We start from the raw sequence: 20313 nt of genomic DNA, 5'->3' as shown, positions 1-20313 counted from the left end.
GGAGGGAATGAACATTAATCCTTAAAATTCAATCTTTGCCTATACCGGGGTGGGCAAACCTTTTGGCCTGAGGGCCGCATTGGGTTTTGTAAATTGTATGGAGGGCCAGTTAGGGGAGGGGGTCATGGCCTGGCCCCCACCTCCTATCTGCCACCCCCCAGGACTTCTGCCCCATCCAGCCCCCCCGTTCCCTGATGGTCCCCCCTGGGACTCCTGCCCCATCCACACACCCCCGCTCCCTGTCCCCTGACCGCCCCCGCCCGCCTGCTGACCCATCCAATCCTTCCTACAGGGACTCTAAGCAAGATACTCGGAGTATGTTACCATGTAATATTTTTAATGATTTGAAGATCTGCAGTTTCACACATAAATCTATATTTTTTAATTTTGAACTTTTACCAGATATAGATACACAGTGGCTGCTTTATCTCACTCTGGAGCAGCACAGAACAGCTAAAGTATTTTGCGTAGTTAACCTGAGTTTGCAGCTGCTTTGTTTTGCCAGCGTAGTGCAAAACAGCCAAAAATGTACACACCACTTTCTTCCTCATGCCCTCCAAAACTCCCTCTTCCTCTTGCTCTCGCACACATAGAACTTAGGCCAGGAAATAGGGGGAAACTGTTGAGTAGATCTGGTGCAATGGGTTGCTTTTGAAAAGATATTTAGGATCAAAGGTCATTTTTGTTGTTGTTTTTCATAACCTAGGGTTACCATACGTCCGGATTTTCCCAGACATGTCCGGCTTTTGGGGGCTCAAATCCCCGTCCGGGGGGAAATCCCCAAAAGCCGGGCATGTCCGGGAAAATCGGGAGGGCTCGGTGGTGCTCGGCCGGGACCTATTTGGCTGGTGTCGGGGCCGGTGTGGGGCCGGGGGCATGGTGCCGGGCAGGGGTCCAGGAGCTGGGTGCGCGGTGCCGGGCCGGGGTCCAGGAGCCGGGCGCGCGGTGCCGGGCCGGGAACCAGGGGCGCAGGTCCGGAGCCGGGGGTCCGGGAGCCGGGGCCGGTCAGGGAGCCGGGGCCGGGAGCCGGTCCGGGGTCGCGGAGCCGGGGTTGCTGGGCCGGGAGCCGGGGTCGCGGGGCCGGGAGCCGGGGGGTGCGCCGGGCCGCCGGGGGGTGCGCCGGGTCAGGCCGGGGACCGGCAGTGCTGGGCGGGCCGGGGGTGCTCGGCAGGGGCCGGCACCCCAGGGCCCGAGCCGACCCAGGCTGGAGCCGCCGGGGGGCCAGCCTGGGCCGGGCCGCGCCTCCTCCCCCCACACTCCCCCTTACCTGCTTCTGACTTCCCGCGACTCAAATGTTCGCGGGAAGCAGGGGAGGGGGCGGAGACTTTGGGGAGGGGGCGGAGACTTTGGGGAGGGGGCGTGGGCGGGGCTGGGGGCGGGGCCGGCCCCCCGTGGAGTGTCCTCCATTTGGAGGCACAAAATATGGTAACCCTACATAACCAGAAGTTTATCTGTCAGGAAGAATTGTCCTCTTTTAAAATGGCCGTCATCTCCTATTGCTCTCAATCACCCTGAAGCCACAGCGGCCATCAGGGAAGATGGAGGCTTTCTGTGCTGTGAGGAGGCAGAGACAGGCCCATTGATAACAGCAAGAGAGAGACTTCTGTGGCTTTGCTCCTTTTGAGAACAATGGGAAATGGCAGTGCTTTTGAAAAAAGGCAGTTCTGTGCAGAATTCTCTGTAGTAGACTATTGTATTTTTCAGCCTCTGCTGAAGGAGAAAATTTCAGTTATGAAAAATAAGGTCGGAAAATTGACTGCTAATCCTAAAAAATAATTTAAAATGTGTAGTATATACACAACATTTCTGTGAGTTTTTAATTATAACACGGGAATTTCAAAGAGTTTGTGGTTGATCATTAGGGACCAAAAAAAAGACTGGTGCTGGGAGCTAAATCTCTTACACTTATATTTCTTAAAGTTTGCTTAAATTTCTCAGTTTCTAATTAAGACTACTTGTAAATTCTCAGAAAATAGTCTTTCAGTAAGAAATTAAAGTGCTGTAATATTGGGGAAGAAACATTGTTGCTGTATTATTCATATGTAACAAAAAGGATGAATCCCTTGTTTTAAGTGTAAAACTCAGCCTTAACTACAGAGTCTCTACTGATGTCTCCATGATAACCTCTTAGAAAGTACATATAGGAAGCCTGGGAATTTACAGTTTCTAGGGAGATGTCAGCAGCATTATTTTTATTTCAGTAGGGTGCCATCATTGGCAGGAAGAGCACGATGGAAGTTCTGCGTCCAACACTTATAAGGATTGGAGGGCGCATTTATAGGAAAAATATTATTCGACAACAGTCCTATCCAAATGAAGAAGAGGATGATTTCTATGCAGGTAAAACCTAATATGCAGGGGTACAATCTAGTATTAATATAATATATTGCAAAGTGGGGAATTAGCATTCAAGACTTACAGGGAGTTAGCAAACTCAGGCTCTGAGCCTATGAAGAGCTCCTTGTGGGCGCAGGGGTCAGCCGTTATTGCAGGAGTGGGGACGTAGTCTTTTGAGTGAAGAAACACTTTGCATTGTTCTCTAGCAGTCCTGGCCGAGGAGCAGAGAAAATTCTGGTTACAAAGTGTTGGCTTAGGTGATAGTGAATTTGACGTGGGTTGCTGGCTATCAGTTAATTTGTTGATTGAAAAATTCAGCAAAACAATGTTATCTGTGTTTAAAAAAAATCTTTTATTTAAAATGATCAGTAAAAATGTTGAATTTGTGTAGAATATTTTTTCCCTATTCGTGCATTGTTCTTGGTATTTTCCACAGTGAGTCTATTCTCAGAGTTAATAGGAGTTGAGGACATTTAGCACCTCTTTGGAAGTGCTCAGAACCTTTCGATATTGGCCCTTAAATGGGTGTCGTCTTGTGGCCATCTAATGTGGATTTTGAAAGATATCATCTATTTACATGGCTAACTGTTCCTTTTCTATCTTGGTGTACTCACCTGTATGTGTACCATATTAGGTAATGTTTATGTGGGTCCTTGTAAATATAGAAAAGCCCAAGAATATCTGGTAAACATCTACCATTTGTTTCAAATAGAAAAGATTGAAAGAACTGGGCAAATTCTAATATGCTTCTTGCCACCTGAACCCACCCCTGCTCACATTGAGCTAACCAGGTTTGGTTGAAAAACAAACATGACTAAGTGGTCCATGGGTGAGAGGTGGGTCTTTAGATCCTCTGATACTTAGTTCTCTGAAAAGGGCAAAAGGCCAGTGGGCTACCGCTCAACAGGCAGAACAATTCTTTAAAAAAACCCTGTTGGGCCACTGGGCTATTTTGCAATTGCAACCAAGAGAAAAACTGTTCTGTAGCGGGCTGAAACTGCTACTTTTTTAACCCTCCAAGAATGGAAGATTTAAAAGTAGTGTCATGATGTTTTTCTGAGCAGGTAGTAAGGTAAAATAAAAGCCGCAACTGTGACAGAAGGAGCCACTTTGTTCTTTTATTTAACCTTGGGAGAAGAAAGCCGGTGAGAATGTTGCATCACATAAAACACTGTCAACCTTTATAGAACAGTTTGATTTTCTACTTTATAGGCCCTGGGGATCCTACAGATGAGCCTTGTGATGCCTTCATGGTGGAAGAGACTGAGAGAGGTTTCCAGTGTGCAGTGGAGGTTCCCAGCCCACTATACAAGTGAGCCTACATGTTGTTTTATTTGAATCCTCTTTTACAGAAGAATCTGTCAGGGAGGTTGGATTCTCAGAGGCAGCTGTAGATTCTAGACTTCTCAAATAATTTCCATTTTGTGGAGAGCTCTGTATTTGTGTGGGGGAAAGAGGTGTGGATCCCTTTCTAATGTATCCGTTTCACATTTGGCACTTGGCTCTCACCATGGTGGCAACTGTATCTTGTGCTTTCTTGCTGATAGCAGTTTTTTGAGCATCTGCTCTTCAGGACATGAAAGCAAGCCAGGAAGATGGAACAATGTGGGGAGAGACTGAGGTAAGCAGCCAGGCCAAGGGAAGCTGTGAACACTTTGTGTAAAGGCACATTCAAGATTGCAGTGTTTTGCTAATTGAATATTTGAAGTGAAATAATTTAATGTTCACTTAGGGTATGTCCGTACTTTGAACTGGAGGTGTGATTCCCAGCTGGAGGAGACGTCCCCTGAAAATGGAGTGTAGGCACAATAGTGTGAACAGTAGGAGGGGTTCACACTGCTGTGGCTGCACTCCATTTTTAGTACACTAGCTTGCTCAGAGTTAGTGCAGGTATGCCTCCTCAACTTGGGAACTGCGCCCCAGCTAGAAGTATAGACATATGCTTGGAAGTATTTAGCTGATATGACAGCTTTGTCCAGTATTTGCCAATTTTTAAAGAATGGTTATATTACAATTATATACACAATTTTTTATTTCAGTATGTATGGATGGTTAAAATGACTGCTGAATTGTGTTCCTTTGCTACACGTTTTCTAGGTCTCTGCTACATGTTCTCTTTGGTGGCTGAATGATATGGTAGTTTTCCCCTTCTACCCCCAAGAAAGAAAAGAATAAAGCAACCAAACCCTGCCTAGAAAAATAAAATAGTGACATTTTTGTGCATGGCAGTATAGCATTTGTATGTCTATAGGTATATCATTGGGAAAAAAGGAGAAACCAGGAAGAGACTGGAAACAGAGACTCGAACTTCCATCAGCATTCCCAAGCCTGGAATGGAAGGACAAATCGGTGAGCTTTAATGTGCACAAGATGAATGAATGCTCTCTTGTCCGCTCCACCTTTTGGTGTGTGTTTTGTGCACAGGACTGAGAATCAGGAGACTGCTCTTCTATTCTCAGCTCTGACACATCACTGACTCTGTGACCTTGTACAAGTCACTTAACTTTTCTTTTTACCTTGTTTTCTCTGTCTTACCTTTGTCAAGTGCTTTAATATCTGTAGATGAAAAGTATTATTTAAGACCCTAATCCTCCTAACACAAGCATATTCATTACTTTAAGCCTCTGGCTAGTTCCATTGAAGTCAAACCTAGCAGTAGTCTAAAGTTAAGCGTATGTGTAAGTTTCTGCAGGATTTAGGGCGTAAGTTCTTGAATAATTATTTTTATATTAACAGCAATATTAATGGGGAGTTGTACATACATAGCAAGGCATCTTCTCTCAGTGTGTATGTACATGTGGAATAAACTTTATTTAAATGCACCATAGGTCATTATAAAGCTATCTTTTTTTAAAAAAAAAAGGTATTCTAATAACACTTGCATCTTTTGTTCTTGTTACTACAACTTCACAATGAAAATGAGTGGGTTTGTAATGTATGCTCCCATTACACTTAGTTTTATAATGACAAAGAGCATCATAATGCCCATAATATACTGTACTTTGTGGCTTTTACAAAAGAAATGGAATGTCTGAAGCAGACACACACTGCAGCATGTTATGGGCATTATGATAATATTAGTGTCACATGTTCCGGTAATTATGTACATAAATGTGTTTAAAAAAAAAAAGTCTTTCATAGAATATCAGGGTTGGAAGGGACCTCAGGAGGTCATCTAGTCCAACCCCCTGCTCAAAGCAGGACCAATCCCCAATTAAATCATCCCAGACAGGGCTTTGTCAAGCCTAACCTTAAAAACTTCTACGGAAGGAGATTCCACGACCTTCCTAGGTAACCCATTCCAGGGCTTCACCACCCTCCTAGTGAAAAAGTTTTTCCTACTATCCAACCTAAACCTCGCCCACTGCAACTTGAGACCATTACTCCTTGTTCTGTCATCTGGTACCACTGAGAACAGTCTAGATCCATCCTCTTTGGAACCCCCTTTCAGGTAGTTGAAAGCAGCTATCAAATCCCCCCTCATTCTTCTCTTCTGCAGACTGAACAATCCCAGTTCCCTCAGCCTCTCCTCATAAGTCATGTACTCCAACCCCCTAATCATTTTTGTTGCCCTCTGCTGGACTCTTTCCAATTTTTCCACATCCTTTTTGTAGTGTGGGGCCCAAAACTGACACAGTACTCCAGATGAGGCCTCACCAATGTCGAATAGAGGGGAATGATCACATCCCTCCATCTGCTGACAATGCCCCTACTTATACAGCCCAAAATGCCGTTAGCCTTCTTGGCAACAAGGGCACACTGTTGATTCGTATCCAGCTTCTCGTCCACTGTAACCTCTAGGTCCTTTTCTGCAGAACTGCTGCCTAGCCACTCAGTCCCTAGTCCAGGGGTCGGCAACCTTTCAGAAGTGGTGTGCCGAGTCTTCATTTATTCACTCTAATTTAAGGTTTCATGTGCCAGTAATACATTTTAATGTTTTTAGAAGGTCTCTTTCTATAAGTCTGTAATATATAACTAAACTATTGTTGTATGTAAATAAATAAGGTTTTTAAAATGTTTAAGAAGCTTCATTTAAAATTAAAATGCAGAGCCCCCAGGACCTGGGTAGTGTGAGTGCCACTGAAAATCAGCTCTCGTGCCACAGGTTGCTACTCGTGCCCTAGTCTGTAGCAGTGCATGGGATTCTTCCGTCCTAAGTGCAAGACTCTGCACTTGTCCTTGTTGAACCTCATCAGATTTCTTTTGGCCCAATCCTCTAATTTGTCTAGGTCCCTCTGTATCCTATCCCTACCCTCCAGCATATCTACCACTCCTCCCAGTTTAGTTTCATCTGCAAACTTGCTGAGGGTGCAGTCTACACCATCCTCTAGATCATTAATGAAGATATTGAACAAAACCGGCCTCAGGACCGACCCTTGGGGCACTCCGCTTGATACCGGCTGCCAACTAGACATGGAGCCATTGATCACTACCCGTAGTATTTAAAATTTCCTGCCTGTCAATACCGTTCAGAATCAGTGGATTGTGACCTTCTGGGGGGTCATGAAAGGCAATTAGGAGGATTGTGAGTCCTTGAAAAATTAATTTAAAGCAATCCCCAGTCTCCACAAACTCTTTTCTTTCAAGGTCACATATTCTCTGTCAGCCTCTCAAAGCACACACAAATGGTATATGATTACCGTTGTTGTTATGGATACATCTTTTACTCTTTCTTTTGTAGTAAATGTAAGGGGGTCATGCAAATGTTTGACTTCAAATAAGGGGTTGCCTACCTGAAAAGTTGAGACAGTTATGTAGACATTTCAAGAGCAACTGAACTGAGAGAATCTTATCACTTTGTTTGGCATCACAGCCCTATAAATCTTTCTTTAGGCTGCTGAGGAGAAGGAGAAGCAACCTTTTGAATGACATCATCCTAACTTTATAGAGAAGCAAAAATGTAAGGCATTGAAGTAAAATTAATAGTCTAGCAAGACTTCTCTGGCTATGTTTAAGGGGTTTAGAATATCTTATTTTTCTACCTTTCCTCCTTTAAGACCTGGAATGAGGATATGAAGATACAGTGCTAACAGGTAATTAAAAAAGAATATTGCAGCCCCATACATTTCTCAGTCATTAATACTGCTATATATCAAATAAGAAATTAAAGGGAAATCGTGATGCAGATAAACAAGGCTACTAGTACTATAGATAAATAACTATCCAATAGGATCTAAGTTTATTTTTTAGCTTATACACAATTTGGGATAGTGACTGTTTTTTTACAGTGTCTGGCACAGTGCGCCCCAAACTACTTGAGGCCTCTAGGTGCTACTGCAATATAAATGCTTAATAATAATATTGGCTATAGTGAATTAAATTAGTATCGAAGTTCTGTTTGATTGTCTTCTGTCCTGAGTCTTCTAGAATTTAATTTATATTCGTACTTAACTTGTCAATATCCTAGAATATGGATTGTTAAATGCATTATAAGTACAGTGGAAAATCAGTATCTTTTTAATTAGGTCTTAGCGCTAGTGGACATCATAGCAAAATGTCACCAATCTTGTGTGGATTTCATATAGCTACAATTAGTGTTACTTTGTTTGCTTTTAGTGATTACTGGACAGCAGCGTAGTGGTGTCATTTCAGCCCGAACACGGATTGATGTTCTTGCTGAGAGTTTCCGCAAGAAGCAGCCATTCACACACTTCCTGTCCTTTGCTCTCAACCAGCCTGCGATTCAGGAAAAATTTCTACAGTTCAAGGAGGAAGTATTGGAGAAATGCTCCAAGGTAGGGAACCATGATACTTGGAAGTAACTGACGTGAAAAAAGATGCTGCTTTATTTTATTGACGTTAAAGACAAATTAAAATATATGCTGCTAGGGGAGAAAATGTCACTTGTATTTGTGGAATGCATAAGTACACTAATAAATTATGAGGCCTTAAAAGTAGACATTGAAAACTAGTTATACTGAAGATGTTGAGAGCACTCTAATGGAGGTTTTTTGAACATGGAATTATTTTTGTAATAAATTGACAGTAAAATATTTTCCACAGATGTGAAGGAAACTGCAATTCAAAAGTTTTGGTTTTTAAAATTTGAAAACCATTAATTAATGTACGTAACCTTTGGCTGCATTTTATGTCATTTCTACTATAAATATCCAGCATGTGACAAGGGGTTTTAACAAGTTTGCTGCTGCTTTTTCACTGTCCCTTTGGCCCCTGATGTTGAACAAATGTGGGAATCATTACCTTAACTTAGCCAGAAATGACTCGGTAGCATTTGACACAATGCAGACGTTATCACTTAGCAACATTTTCTTTCGTCCACCAAGACTGTGCTGATATTAACACACACACACACACACACACACACACACACACACACACACACACACACACACACACACACACACACACACACACACACACACACACACACACACACACACACACACACATATTTTTTTTTAAAGAATGATTGATTTGTTAGCTTTCACCAGCACTAAATTCCATTGCAACTTGCCATGGAGTCTTCTCAGAACAGGTTCAGAAGAGAGCAGTGTTACACTGCCATCTGCTGATGTATTTCAACACTAAGCTGGGAGGTTTACCTTTTAGGAAGGAGGGGCTAATTTGGTTTTCATGCCCATTCATTCATTGGCTTCTTTGCTGAGACTGACAATGAGAGTGCTAGATTGTGTGCATGTGACAGTCATTTAATTTATCTAGGGTCTGATACTGGTGCTCATCATAGTACCCGAGCACTTCCGAAGAATAAGAACGATAACTCTTTTGCAGTGAGCAAGAGGCAGGCTTAGTTTTTTAAAACAGAATATAGAAGATCAGGAGTGTTGGTGTAAGAGTGTCATTGAAGGAAGCCTAGACAGAGGGGTAGGTTTTGCATTCATCTCAGTGCAGCAAGATTAGCGCTCATTTTATCTAGCAGTGAGTACCATGATCTTGGCCTGGCTTCCTCTGTTGGTTTACAGTTCCGTTTTTCCAGTGGAACAAAACTGTTCTGGAAAGAGATGGTCCTTCATGTCATGGACACGTTCTAAGCAGAGCTCTTCATGCCAGTTTTGTGCAATAAGCACCATATATACCAAGATTACTGTTTGCTGTCTGGAGTTCCTCTTCTCCAGTTCCTTCAGAATCCTCTCCAGGCTGCCTTCCACCTCTTGCATATCATTGGAACTGTTTTCATCAAAGTCTTGACCTCTTCATAGCCAAAGCTCAGAAGCAGTACTCCATTCTCCTCCTCCTTGACCTGTCAGCCACCTTTTACAAAGTCAACCATCTTCTTCTTCTTCTTGAAATCTCATCCTCCTTGGCTTCTGTGACTCTGTCCTCGTCTGGTTCTCCTTCTTCATTGCTGTTTGCTCCTTCAGTATGTCCTTTGGTGGATTATTGTTTCTTTTTCCTTTACACCTTATCTCTGGGTTCTCATCCACAAACAAAAGTTCAGCTATTATGTCTATCCTGATGGCTCACATATCTATCTCTCTTCTCCATACTTGTCTCTTTCTGTCCAATCTAAAATCTCTGCTTGTCTTTCTGACATCTTTTCGTAGATGTTTAGCCATTAGCTCAAGTTTAATATAGCTAAAACAGAGCTCTTAATCCCCCCCCCCCCCATGATCTGGATATCATTTTCAACTCAGACCTCTGTCCTCACATCCAGGATATGTCTGAATCTTGCCATTTCTTTCTGTGTAACATCTCTAAAATGCCTACTTTTCATCTACACATCATCTCGCGTCACAGTTACTGACTGCAACGTCCTTTTCTCTGTCTTTGACAAATGCAATTTTGCCCCTCTTGTATCCATTCAGAATGCTGCTGCAAAGATCATTTTCTTAGCCCTGTTCTCTATTACATCAAACACATAAGCCACTTGTCCTTGCTTTCAAGGCCCTTCCCAGCCTACCCCAACCCTACCTATCATTGCTCATTTGCTAATGAAATTTTAGTTCTCACCTCTTGAGTGGCCCATGACACCAGCTTTCATTACCCACTAGTTAAATTTTCAAACAAGCATCTTTGTGCTTTCTCTCATGTTGCCTCATATGCTTGAGAGGCATTCCTCATTCAAATCCCTCCTTAAAACTCTCCTTTGCTGTGCTGCCTACAAAAAACTTCACAACAGTTAGATTGCTGGTGTGCTGATTCCACTGCCTATCATGCTGACCAATATCTTCTCGTTGTTTGCTTATACTCCCCCATCTGTTGTCTCTTGTCCTATGCTAAGATTGTATGCCCTTTGGAGCAGGCACCATCTTTTTGTTCTGTTTGCATGGTACCTAGCACAATGGCGGTCCTGGTCCAGGATTGGCGCTCTTAAACACCATGGTAATACAAATACACAACTTATTTCATCGTCTGTCAATTAGTTATGGCTTTTGGTCACCACAGACTCAGGTTGCATTCAGACCAGGCACCTGGAAATAAAAGCCCTCATCAGTAGTATGGATGATGTTCCTGAGAATGTATAAAACTTATCAGTGAGATATGTTCATTAACTGCATAATCAACAGGTAGAAATTACGCATTTTTAGGGCCTTCCTAAAATGATGGGGATTGGTGTTTTACTTCCTTAGTGAATGTAGTTGGATTAATTTAATGTATATTGTACAATTCTTAGGACATGTCTTTCTTGATAATTTTAAGTATGCCAAAAATTTGATGATAAACTACTTTATACTCTTTAAACTAGAAAATTGTTTTGCAGTATCACTTTCAATACCTCTATATGTTTTGTTATAGATTATAAAATCCTTTAAATAAGTTCTCTCTCTTTCCTCCTCCTCCTTTTCACCATTTCTTTCTCTGCTAATGTTGCTCCTGATCCATCAGTGAATAGAAATACAGATTTTTCTCTCAGCATTGCCCCTTCAGACTCTTGTAAATAGCTTACTTGACATTTTGGCCTCAGGTCTAGAAATATTTTTTTGCCACTCCCTTTATCAGGATTCAGATCCTCAATTTTTATTATTTTTAACTTTTCTATATTGAATTTAGTCACTGGCAAAGATTTATGTTTTATGTATGTGAGATTTGGGGATTGTGGTGCTTTAACTTTTCAGCCATTTTCCTTTGAGCGTTATCATGAGTGTTCATAGATACAGAGTATATTGCAACTCTATATGTCTTTCAATCATTCCACAGCCAGTAATGCCACTGTATCGCACAGCAGGGTCTGCTAGAAAGCACATCAATAATGAAAACCAGTAATTCAAAACTGTGCTGCACAGTGCCATAAGAGTTTATAGAGCTGTCCAAATACAGTAATAGGGGATTTCTCAGGATGCTTAGAGAAACTTGAATAGATTTCAGGTATAGAAACTGTGTATCTTTGTTCCTGCTGCAGATTCAAAACAGTGCAGAGTCAGTTAATGACTCCAGTACTCAAAAGAAGCTTACTGATGATAGTAAATAAGGAAAAGTCCAGGTGTGTAAATTAGCATTTCTTCTGGTTGAGCATTTGTGCAGGATTCTTTCCTCTCTGAAACTGTTACCATGACAACCATTCATCCATATTTTGTAATGATGTAGTCTTGCATGTCCGTATATACTTTGTATTACTTTTTTGGCTTCACAAGGTTTTGTAAGTTCACAGTTGCATTAAAATGTCAAAAATCTTAAGCATTATCTATCAGAGCCACTTATGTTGGTTAGGCAGCCAGACAATGAAGTGGCAAAATAGAATGCTAGGGCCAATATTTAAATGAATGCCATCTGTCTCTGACTAGGGGGATGGTACTGTTGAGGTATGGGAGACAGGTTTCTGGGTGATCTTGAGAGGCTTGCATCATGGACCATCAAGGGGAGGGGGAGGACTGAAATGTTTATAACTGATCCTGGGGGTGGAAGAGGAAGTATGCATTGCAGTCTCCACCATCCTTCAATGGCTGGTTATGGAGCAACACTGCCAAGAAAAATCTTGTATGGTTCTTTCAATCTCTGCAAGTGCTGCCTTTATGTATAGCAGGCTGCAGCTGTAATGTGGGAGGGAAAATACAATTACTATGGTGTTTGGCAGTCTATAAATATCGAATGTAGATAATTACATGGAATGAAAGGAAGGTATCCTAGTGTGTGTGTGTGTGTGTGTGAGAGAGAGAGAGGCTTTCCAACCTCCACTCCAGTTTCCAGTGTATCTTTGATTCCTTAGGTTGTTCTGAGGAATTGTGAATTACCCTGCTCATTCCTTGTAGGTGCATACATCAGGATTGGAAAGGCATATAAGTGGGGGTAAGAAATAAAAATGCTTATAAACTCTCATGTAAATATTAGATCGTTGGGTAGCAGAAAAGATAAAACTGGGAAGGAGGAAGCTCAGTATCGAATAGTTTATTCATGCACCTTGCCAAAAAGGATTTTGTTCTGGAACTTGGTCTCTCAATCCCTGATCTAATGGTTTGGGAGTACTGCAGACACACAGTGATTGGGCTCTGGGAAGAGAAAGCGAGTGCTTCAAATAAAATTTTGTCTGTCATTCTATCAAAATTATGATATCAAGGACAGAAGGCCTCAGCAGTGGGGAAGGAGTCAAATATTTAATGGGGAAGAAGTTGGATCCTAAAAGTTACCATGGGGTGGGTAATTGTCCCCCTCACTCTCTGGAAGTAGAAATGGTTAGTCATTTCCCTTCTACCCTAAATATATATTTGTGAATGAGATTGTCATATTTTTGTTGTATCATAATCATGGAAGGTAGGACAATTGAATTCAGAATTTTATCAATTTTTATGAAAGACCTGCTTTCCTTTTAGGCCAGCTCTGCATCAATTGAGGTGTGTGTGTGTGTGTTTAAATATAGATGCAAAAAAGTGGTAGGCCTAGATTGGGGAACACAATTATTTTGTTCCATGTATAGAATTGCAATAGCTTTTCAGTATGGACAACATATGTGACTCTTTGGGGAATAAATATGTGTAAAAAGTTAGTTAGCATTCAATGTGTTTTGTTTCATTTAATAAAACCATATATTGGCTTACTACTTTTTTAAGAAAAGTGTGTTTCTTTCCTCCACAGGTTGGGGAAAATCACAACCCTGTAATCTGTTCCCCTTCCCTTCCTTAGGACTTATGATGTTCCCTGTACACTGGAGCTGCTAACAAGAGATAGAACACTCTTTGGCATGTCTGACAATGACTTTAAGTTCAATAGAGGGCAGTGTTTGGAAGGCAGGAATATGCCAAAATCTTAGTGATGTTATGTAGTGTTACTTAAAGGGAACATTTTAAATAGAAACTTCAGTATGTCTTTCAGGATTCCAAGTTCGTGAGCTGTGGATTTTTTAGAGAGGCAGTGATTTCCTTTATTTTTGTTTGGCTCCCAGTGCATTTTAAGGAACAGTAGGCATAGATGGAAGGTTTTTTTTTTAATTGGTTAACAGCTACCACTTTGCACTTACTTAGCACCTTATGTGCAAGGATCTTGAATCATTTCACAAATTTTATGATGCCTCATGGCATCCATGTGAGCAATGGTCAAAGTAGATCACAATGGGGGGGGGGATTCACCTATTTTTTTCCCTTGTCATCAGAGGTATTTATGTTGAGTGAAGTGGTTTTATAACACCTTGTGGCAATGGATGCAGCAAAGGGAAGAGAGAGGATAAGAAGAAATGTATCTAAAAGAGGTTCATATTCCCAGGCAGTACCATAGTCACCTAAACAAAAATAATGCTTTTGTGTCTGCAGTGTGTGGAGCTGCATAGTGGGCGTATCCCTAATGCTCTTCACTTCAGTTTCTACCAGGATGAAGTCTCCGTATTGATGTAAAAAACAAACAAAATGTGACATCCTAGGACAAGCCTGCACAACTCGTAAAGCGGTGAGGGCCATACTACTCCAAAGAAAACAGCTGAGGGCTGAACCCCCAGCACCGCCGAAACACAATCGGTTCATTGAGGGGCAAATCCCAACGAGCCTTTATAGACCCCAGGGGCCAGCCGACCAGGTTCCTCCCCTGCCCCCTGAACTCCCCTGGAGGGTGCACAGCCCCCCCACAAGCCCTCCCCACCCTGGTGGCCCCCGCCCCGAGTCCACTCATTGGCTTTGCCAGGCTTGGGCCGCTGCAGCAGCTCAGCAGGGAGGAGCTGCCTTCCGGAGAACCAGAGTGTCCCGCTTGCGGCGGTGGCGAGCCCCAGCCATGGAGGAGCTAGCGTGGCGCATGGAGGCAGCAGCCCTGCAAAGGCGGTGGCACCACTAGCGGGGAGCAGCCACGCCCCCCCAGCCTCCTGCCCAGGCTGCGGCCCAGCGCGCCCCCCCCCCCCCAGGGGGGCTCCTGCAAGCTGCAGCGGATGCATGCAGGCGCCGGCCCCCCATGCACCCCCCGGTTGCCCCCTGTGCTCGGGCTCTGTGGCTCCCAAGACTGTGAGCCACCACCACCGCTGCCCCTCCCGGAGCATGCCCAGGAGCCGCAAAGCCCGAGTGTGGCAAGGGAGGAACCGGGGGGGGCGCACGGGGGCTGCCGACCGCATGCATCTGCTGGACAGCCTGCAGGAGCCCCCCGGGGGCGGGGGGAGGTGTGTGCCAGGCCGCAGCCTGGACAGGAGGAGCAGGCTGCCTACCTGTCCCCTGGCTGCCCCAACCCTTTTCCACACCCCCGCCCCCAGACAGACCCCCCGGGACTCCCGTGCCCCATCCAACCACTCCCCGTCCCCTGACAGCCCCCCCCCCCCAGAACTCCCGACCCATACAACCCTCCTCCTGCTCCCTGACTGCCCCCCTGGACTCCCCTTACCACCATGCCGCTCCACGTGGAGCTAAACCAAACAAGCTGCGGAGCGCACAGCCTCTCCCTCGCAGAGTGCTGCAATGCGAAGCTGGGGCAAGGGGAGCGGGGGAGGGACTCTGGCTGCTGGAGGCCAATGGGAGCAGCTAAATCAGGCCCAGGCGCCCAATCAGCCGTGCCACACTCTGCATGAGGGGAAGAGAGGAGAGGGAGGAAAAATCCTGGACGCCCCCAACCACTTGGCGCCCTAGGTGACTGCCTAGTTTGCCGGCCCTAGCGGTTGCACCGGCCCTGGGCGAACCTGACAGCCCCACCCCACCGCTTGCCCGCGGGCCGCACAGTGAGCCCACGCGGGCCGGATATTGTGCAGGCCTGCCATAGGAAAATTCCTGTGTTTAGAAGATAACCCTTGCAAAATAGATTTTATGCCTGGAAGGGAGAGGTAGCTGGCAGGAAACTGGTATTTCTTCCTTCCCTTCTTCCTCTTTTAGGTAGGAGAAGCAGCAGTGGTGGTTTCCTCCCTTTTCCTGCTCCCTCTGTAGGGCAGAGAAGGAAAAGAAGAGGTGTCCCCTATTCTCTCTTCCCAGTGGGCTATGGGAAGCTTGGGACAGATACTCCTTTAGAGGAGAGAAGGCAAATAGGAGATTCATTCTTAGCTAGGACACCTTTTCTTGCATTATCAGATGCTTATGTAGCTCCACCTGCTGCTCAGGAACCTCAGCCAGGCACTAGCTCTTCTGATTTCAGATTCCCATGCCTAGTGAGTACACTTTATGAAACAGACTTAAACTGGGCAAGAGGAGGAAAGCTCTGTTGTACTGAATTTACCCAAAACCAGGCTAAGAGGAAGAGAGGGAGCTGCACTTCCTTCTGCTTGCCTCTCTCTTTAGCCCATACCTGTGACGTAGGGAGCTGCTATATTCATTTTGCAGGTGGAGAAACAGGCACTCAAATTAAATGAGTTGTCCAGTTTGATTAATCGTGAGTGTTGCAAATAGAACTCAGGGCTCCTGGATCCCCTATCCCTTGCTCTGAACACTACACCACACTCCCTTCTATATATACATAGTGGGCACTTGAGCTATGAAGTTTTCTTGGATATTTGGATGATGTCCATAGGGCACCATAGTGATGAATATTGATTTGGCCCATATCTTGTGGGCTCTTTCTCCCTTGATGTCCATTTGACTTTCCCTAACCCTTGTACTGAATGTGTGCTTGGCTTCGGTTTCCTGTTAATTGTCTCTGCTGGCAGACTGGTACTGAGGTATGATTGATGCCATTACTAAGTGTAGTTTTAAAAGAAAAATCAATGAAGTACAGTGGTATGGTAGTGGTTGCTAATGATAAATCATAAGCTGGGGATTTGAACAAGAGTTAAAATCTATCTGCCTCTAAGTATACAGCTTCTGGCTACTCAGTCCTATGATATTTGGAGGCAGATTTTGAAACTTTCGTTTTTCGAGAAGACTCAGCTCAGATACAGCATCTTTTCATGGAAGATTTAGGATCTGTGGTTCTGCAACACAGGAAGGGTGTGACAAGGCTTTCTGGGGTAGGCCTGAGATCCTTGGGACTACACAAGGAAGATACTGTGGATCTCGGGCTGTTCATTGGGGTCCTCCTTCTTCCCAGTACAGAAGACATGGCATACCCAGGTGATGTGCAACCACTGGCTCACCAATCCGTATTCAGATACCTTCAACTGGTGTTTGAAAGCTGCAGAAGGGACAGCTCCTTAGGCCAATAGTAGGTTAGACAGCACAATTTACATTATCTTTTCACCCTTCACCATCTGCTTCATGAGATTAGGGTAGTTCTTCTCTCTTGCAAGCTACTTATTTATTGGGTTAATTTGTATTCTGTTCATTGTCATCTGTATGCATTACAGAAATTAAAATGAATTGTTGCCAACAACTGGAATCAATCCAGCCTACCTCCAGATTCTATCTCCCACTCCATCCACTGATGGGCTAAATATCCTCTGGCTACAGACCCGAGTTAAAAACCAAAGAAACAAATCTCTTGCACTGCATCCTAAATATGTCTTAAAGCAGAGGGAGCATAGAGCCTTTTTCAGTTTCATTCTGGTGCCAGGCAGAATAGAGAAAAGCTAGAGAATTGAAACCAAGTGTACTCTCAAACATGAAATCCATCCGCACTTGTGCTTTTAAGATTGCTTCTTAAGGTAGTTTCCTTTTTTTGAAAAGCTACTGCATTGGGTTGAAATATGCAGATGGTTTTGACACCACTGTGTCAGGATTTTGGCATTAATTCAGCAGTGAATTAATTAACAGCACACAAAGTGCTCTCCTCCCCCTCCCCCCCCAGGACCTGACAGTGCTGCCTCCAGTGTGCTACCAGGCTTTGCCAACTTGTGACTGAGAGCAAGCTCCTGCATGGGATCATGTGGTCTCACAGGTCACTGGACTGGCCTATAAGTACAAATATAAAAAAACTGTGTGGATATTGCAGTTAAGTATGAAAAATGCTGGGTGAAATATGAGGCTTTAATCCTGTGTCAAGAGTAAGGACCTGCTACTAGCCTGCTTACCTACTGATTTAACCCCAGGCAGCCTAACCAGCAAAGCTGGGCCCAGTTTGAGCCACCTGATTGGCTGAGGGATTTGCAGATCTACTCTTAAGATCACCAACAGCAGTAGGATATGGGCTTCTCAAAGCGTTCGCCCATGGCTGCGATAGCTCCTGTGCTTGCTTATTCCCAGCCTTGCTTCCATCCTGTTCCAGTCCTACTCCTACCTTGGACACAGCCCTGCTCCTGCCTTGCCTCGCCTCACTCCAGGTAACCTGACTCAGACCCTGGGCTCCGGCTCTGACGGCTAGCCTTTGACCTTGGGCTCCAGCTCCTGGTTCCTGACTCCTGCTCTGACCACTAGGCACAGCTGTGCACATCCCAGGCTAGGTCTACACTACCCGCCTGAATTGGCGGGTAGAAATTGATCTCTCGGGGATCGAATTATTGCGTCTCGTCGGGACGCGACAATCGATCCCCGAATCGACGCTCTTACTCCACCAGCGGAGGTAGGAGTAAGCGCCGTCGACGGGGAGCCGCGGAGGTCGATTTTGCCACCGTCCTCACAGCGGGGTAAGTCGGTTTCAATAGGTCGAATTCAGCTACACTATTCGCGTAGCTGAATTTGTGTATCTTAAATCGACTCCCCGCCTCCCCCCCCCGTAGTGAAGACCCCCCCCAGTCCGTGACACCCTGACAAGGTGGGACAGGATACCATTTAAACATGTTAAAGAGGAGTTTTGAAATGTAGCTCTGAATCTTGTGTAGAAACTTTAAAGGCTTCATCTCAGATAATGAACTTTATTTTGAGCCAGGGAAATACATGTGCCTTTTCAGCGGTGTGGTAAGTATTATTTCGTGTTCTCTTGGGGCTAATAGGATGGGCTTTTTAACTTTTGGTGCTAGAAATTGTGACCTAAGTAGAAATAATTTTAAAATAATCTGAGTCATATAGCTGCTCACTAAATCTTTTTTTGTTACCTTTTCAATAGGATCATGGAGTCAATAGCAGTCTGTTCCAGAACCCAGCAAAGCTCCATCTTACTATTGGGACACTAGTGCTCCTGAATGAGCAGGAGATCCAGAAGGCATGTGAACTCCTGCAGAGAAGTAAAGAGGACTTTATTGAGTAAGTGAAATAAAGGCATGGGAGGGGCATGGTCACTGAGTGCAGATTTTTGAAGAACCAAACTAGTTTTAGAACATGGGTAACTAATGCAGGAGAGAGTGGTTCATCTGTTTGTTGTAATTCAGCAGTTTTGCATCATTGTTTGAAAATGTGTAAAATACGGAAACATTTCAAACAAAACCACCCAGAAGAAAGACAAGGACATAGTTGTATTTTGCCTCAATAACTGGGAACTTTCTCTGTGTGCCAGAAACCGTCAGTGGTTATTTCTTTATATCCCAGCAGTCCCCATTATTTTACTATGAACGCAGGTTATTTTTTCCTCTGCCGGCCACAAGAGCAGGAGGAATTCAATGTCTTAACGCTTTTTGTCTGCAACAGTTTCAGGCAAGTTGCCTCCCTTCTGCCTAAGAACAGATGCAAATATACCCCTGAAATGCATTTCCTGAGGCAAGTAGCCCTGTGCAGAAAACCTTAAAGACAGGATGAACTGTATAAGTAAAAAGTCTGAAATATTAGCTCAATGCTGCTATGCACTAAGGTTGTCATAATTTCCATGTTAAAACCATAATATTTGAGGTTTAGAACTAGCGAAAGTTTGGTCTAATGGGTGTTGTACTGAGATAATCTGACTACACCCAGAAATATTAGACCGCCTGAGATATTTTATTTTCTTAAAACAAGAAGTTTTTTCTTCCTACCAAAATTTTGCAAAAACTTTTTACTATATAAAACTGTTCCTTGATTTCTGACAGCTGTGCATGAGGAATTATACGTGCAACTACCATGAACCATCCATAGGAATCGCACATGGCTAAAATTCTCATTACTGCTTTAAAATGAAGACTCCAGACTTTTACAGCATTATACAGAATAAACGTTAAATATGATTAAACACCCATGAAAGTTTCAGCATTCGTCTTATCAGTGGAGGGGTCTGCCTTTATATTATGAAGGCTGCCATCTTCCTTGTAAACAAATAAACTCTGATAGAATCTTTCTTATAGATTATCTGTCATATGCAGATGATGGATTTGTACACTATATGAAGATAAACAACACTCTCGCATATCTTTTTAGAATGAGTACTTCTAAGAAGTGTTTTCCCCTTACCTGTATGTGCATACACTCCTGCTTCTCCTTCCCTAACTTTTGGAATGGGGTGTGGTGTACTGGAAGAGAGAGGCTTACTTACCAGAATGTTTCACTCTCTTTATTCTAATTTGGAAGTTTTGCTGAAGATCACAAAGGAGGTTTCGCTAGCAGGTGCACTGAAGATAAGCTAACAAGATTAGTACAAAGTCATACATGTATCTTGTTAACTTCTTTATATTACTTCTCCCTGCTTGAGACACACCCTTTATTTTCTAGAAGACTTTCCAATGGAGAGAATGGAGCTTACCAACAGAAAAATCATACTCCGCCTCTCCCACCACTTCTCTGGTTTGTGAAGGGAAGTGGGGGCATGTACATATGTACCCATAAGGAAAGGGGATACACTTCATAGGAACCTAAGTGCTTGGGGAGTACAAATTATAGATTGTCTGCCTGTGAAGTAACTAAAGACTGTTTCAAACAAAATTATATTTACTTTCAATATTTTTAAATGCATGTTGAAAGT

General features: G+C 43.7%; 1 protein-coding gene across 23 annotated transcripts in view; it reads left to right on the top strand.

Annotated features, from left to right (window-relative positions):
* ASCC1 (activating signal cointegrator 1 complex subunit 1) overlaps positions 1-20313 on the top strand; it is a 57682-nt gene that overhangs the window by 2008 nt on the left and 35361 nt on the right. For 12 of the 23 annotated variants that reach the window (XM_065551984.1, XM_065551992.1, XM_065551983.1 and 9 more), the window contains exons 2-6: positions 2205-2340; positions 3550-3649; positions 4589-4686; positions 7894-8072; positions 18556-18692. In XM_065551984.1, coding sequence (XP_065408056.1) covers positions 2232-2340; positions 3550-3649; positions 4589-4686; positions 7894-8072; positions 18556-18692 — 623 coding nt within the window. In that variant the 5' untranslated portion in view covers positions 2205-2231. Of the gene's footprint in view, positions 1-2201; positions 2341-3549; positions 3650-4588; positions 4687-7893; positions 8073-18555; positions 18693-20313 lie in introns of those variants that run through there. The other 11 variants (XM_065551991.1, XM_005281846.5, XM_065551987.1 and 8 more) reach the window with 1 other exon arrangement.

The sequence above is a fragment of the Chrysemys picta genome, chromosome 7 (genome assembly GCF_011386835.1).
Source record: "Chrysemys picta bellii isolate R12L10 chromosome 7, ASM1138683v2, whole genome shotgun sequence".
Lineage (NCBI taxonomy): Eukaryota > Metazoa > Chordata > Testudines > Emydidae > Chrysemys > Chrysemys picta.
The sequence above is the reverse complement of the archived record's forward strand: the minus strand, read 5'-3'. Positions and strand labels throughout refer to the sequence as shown.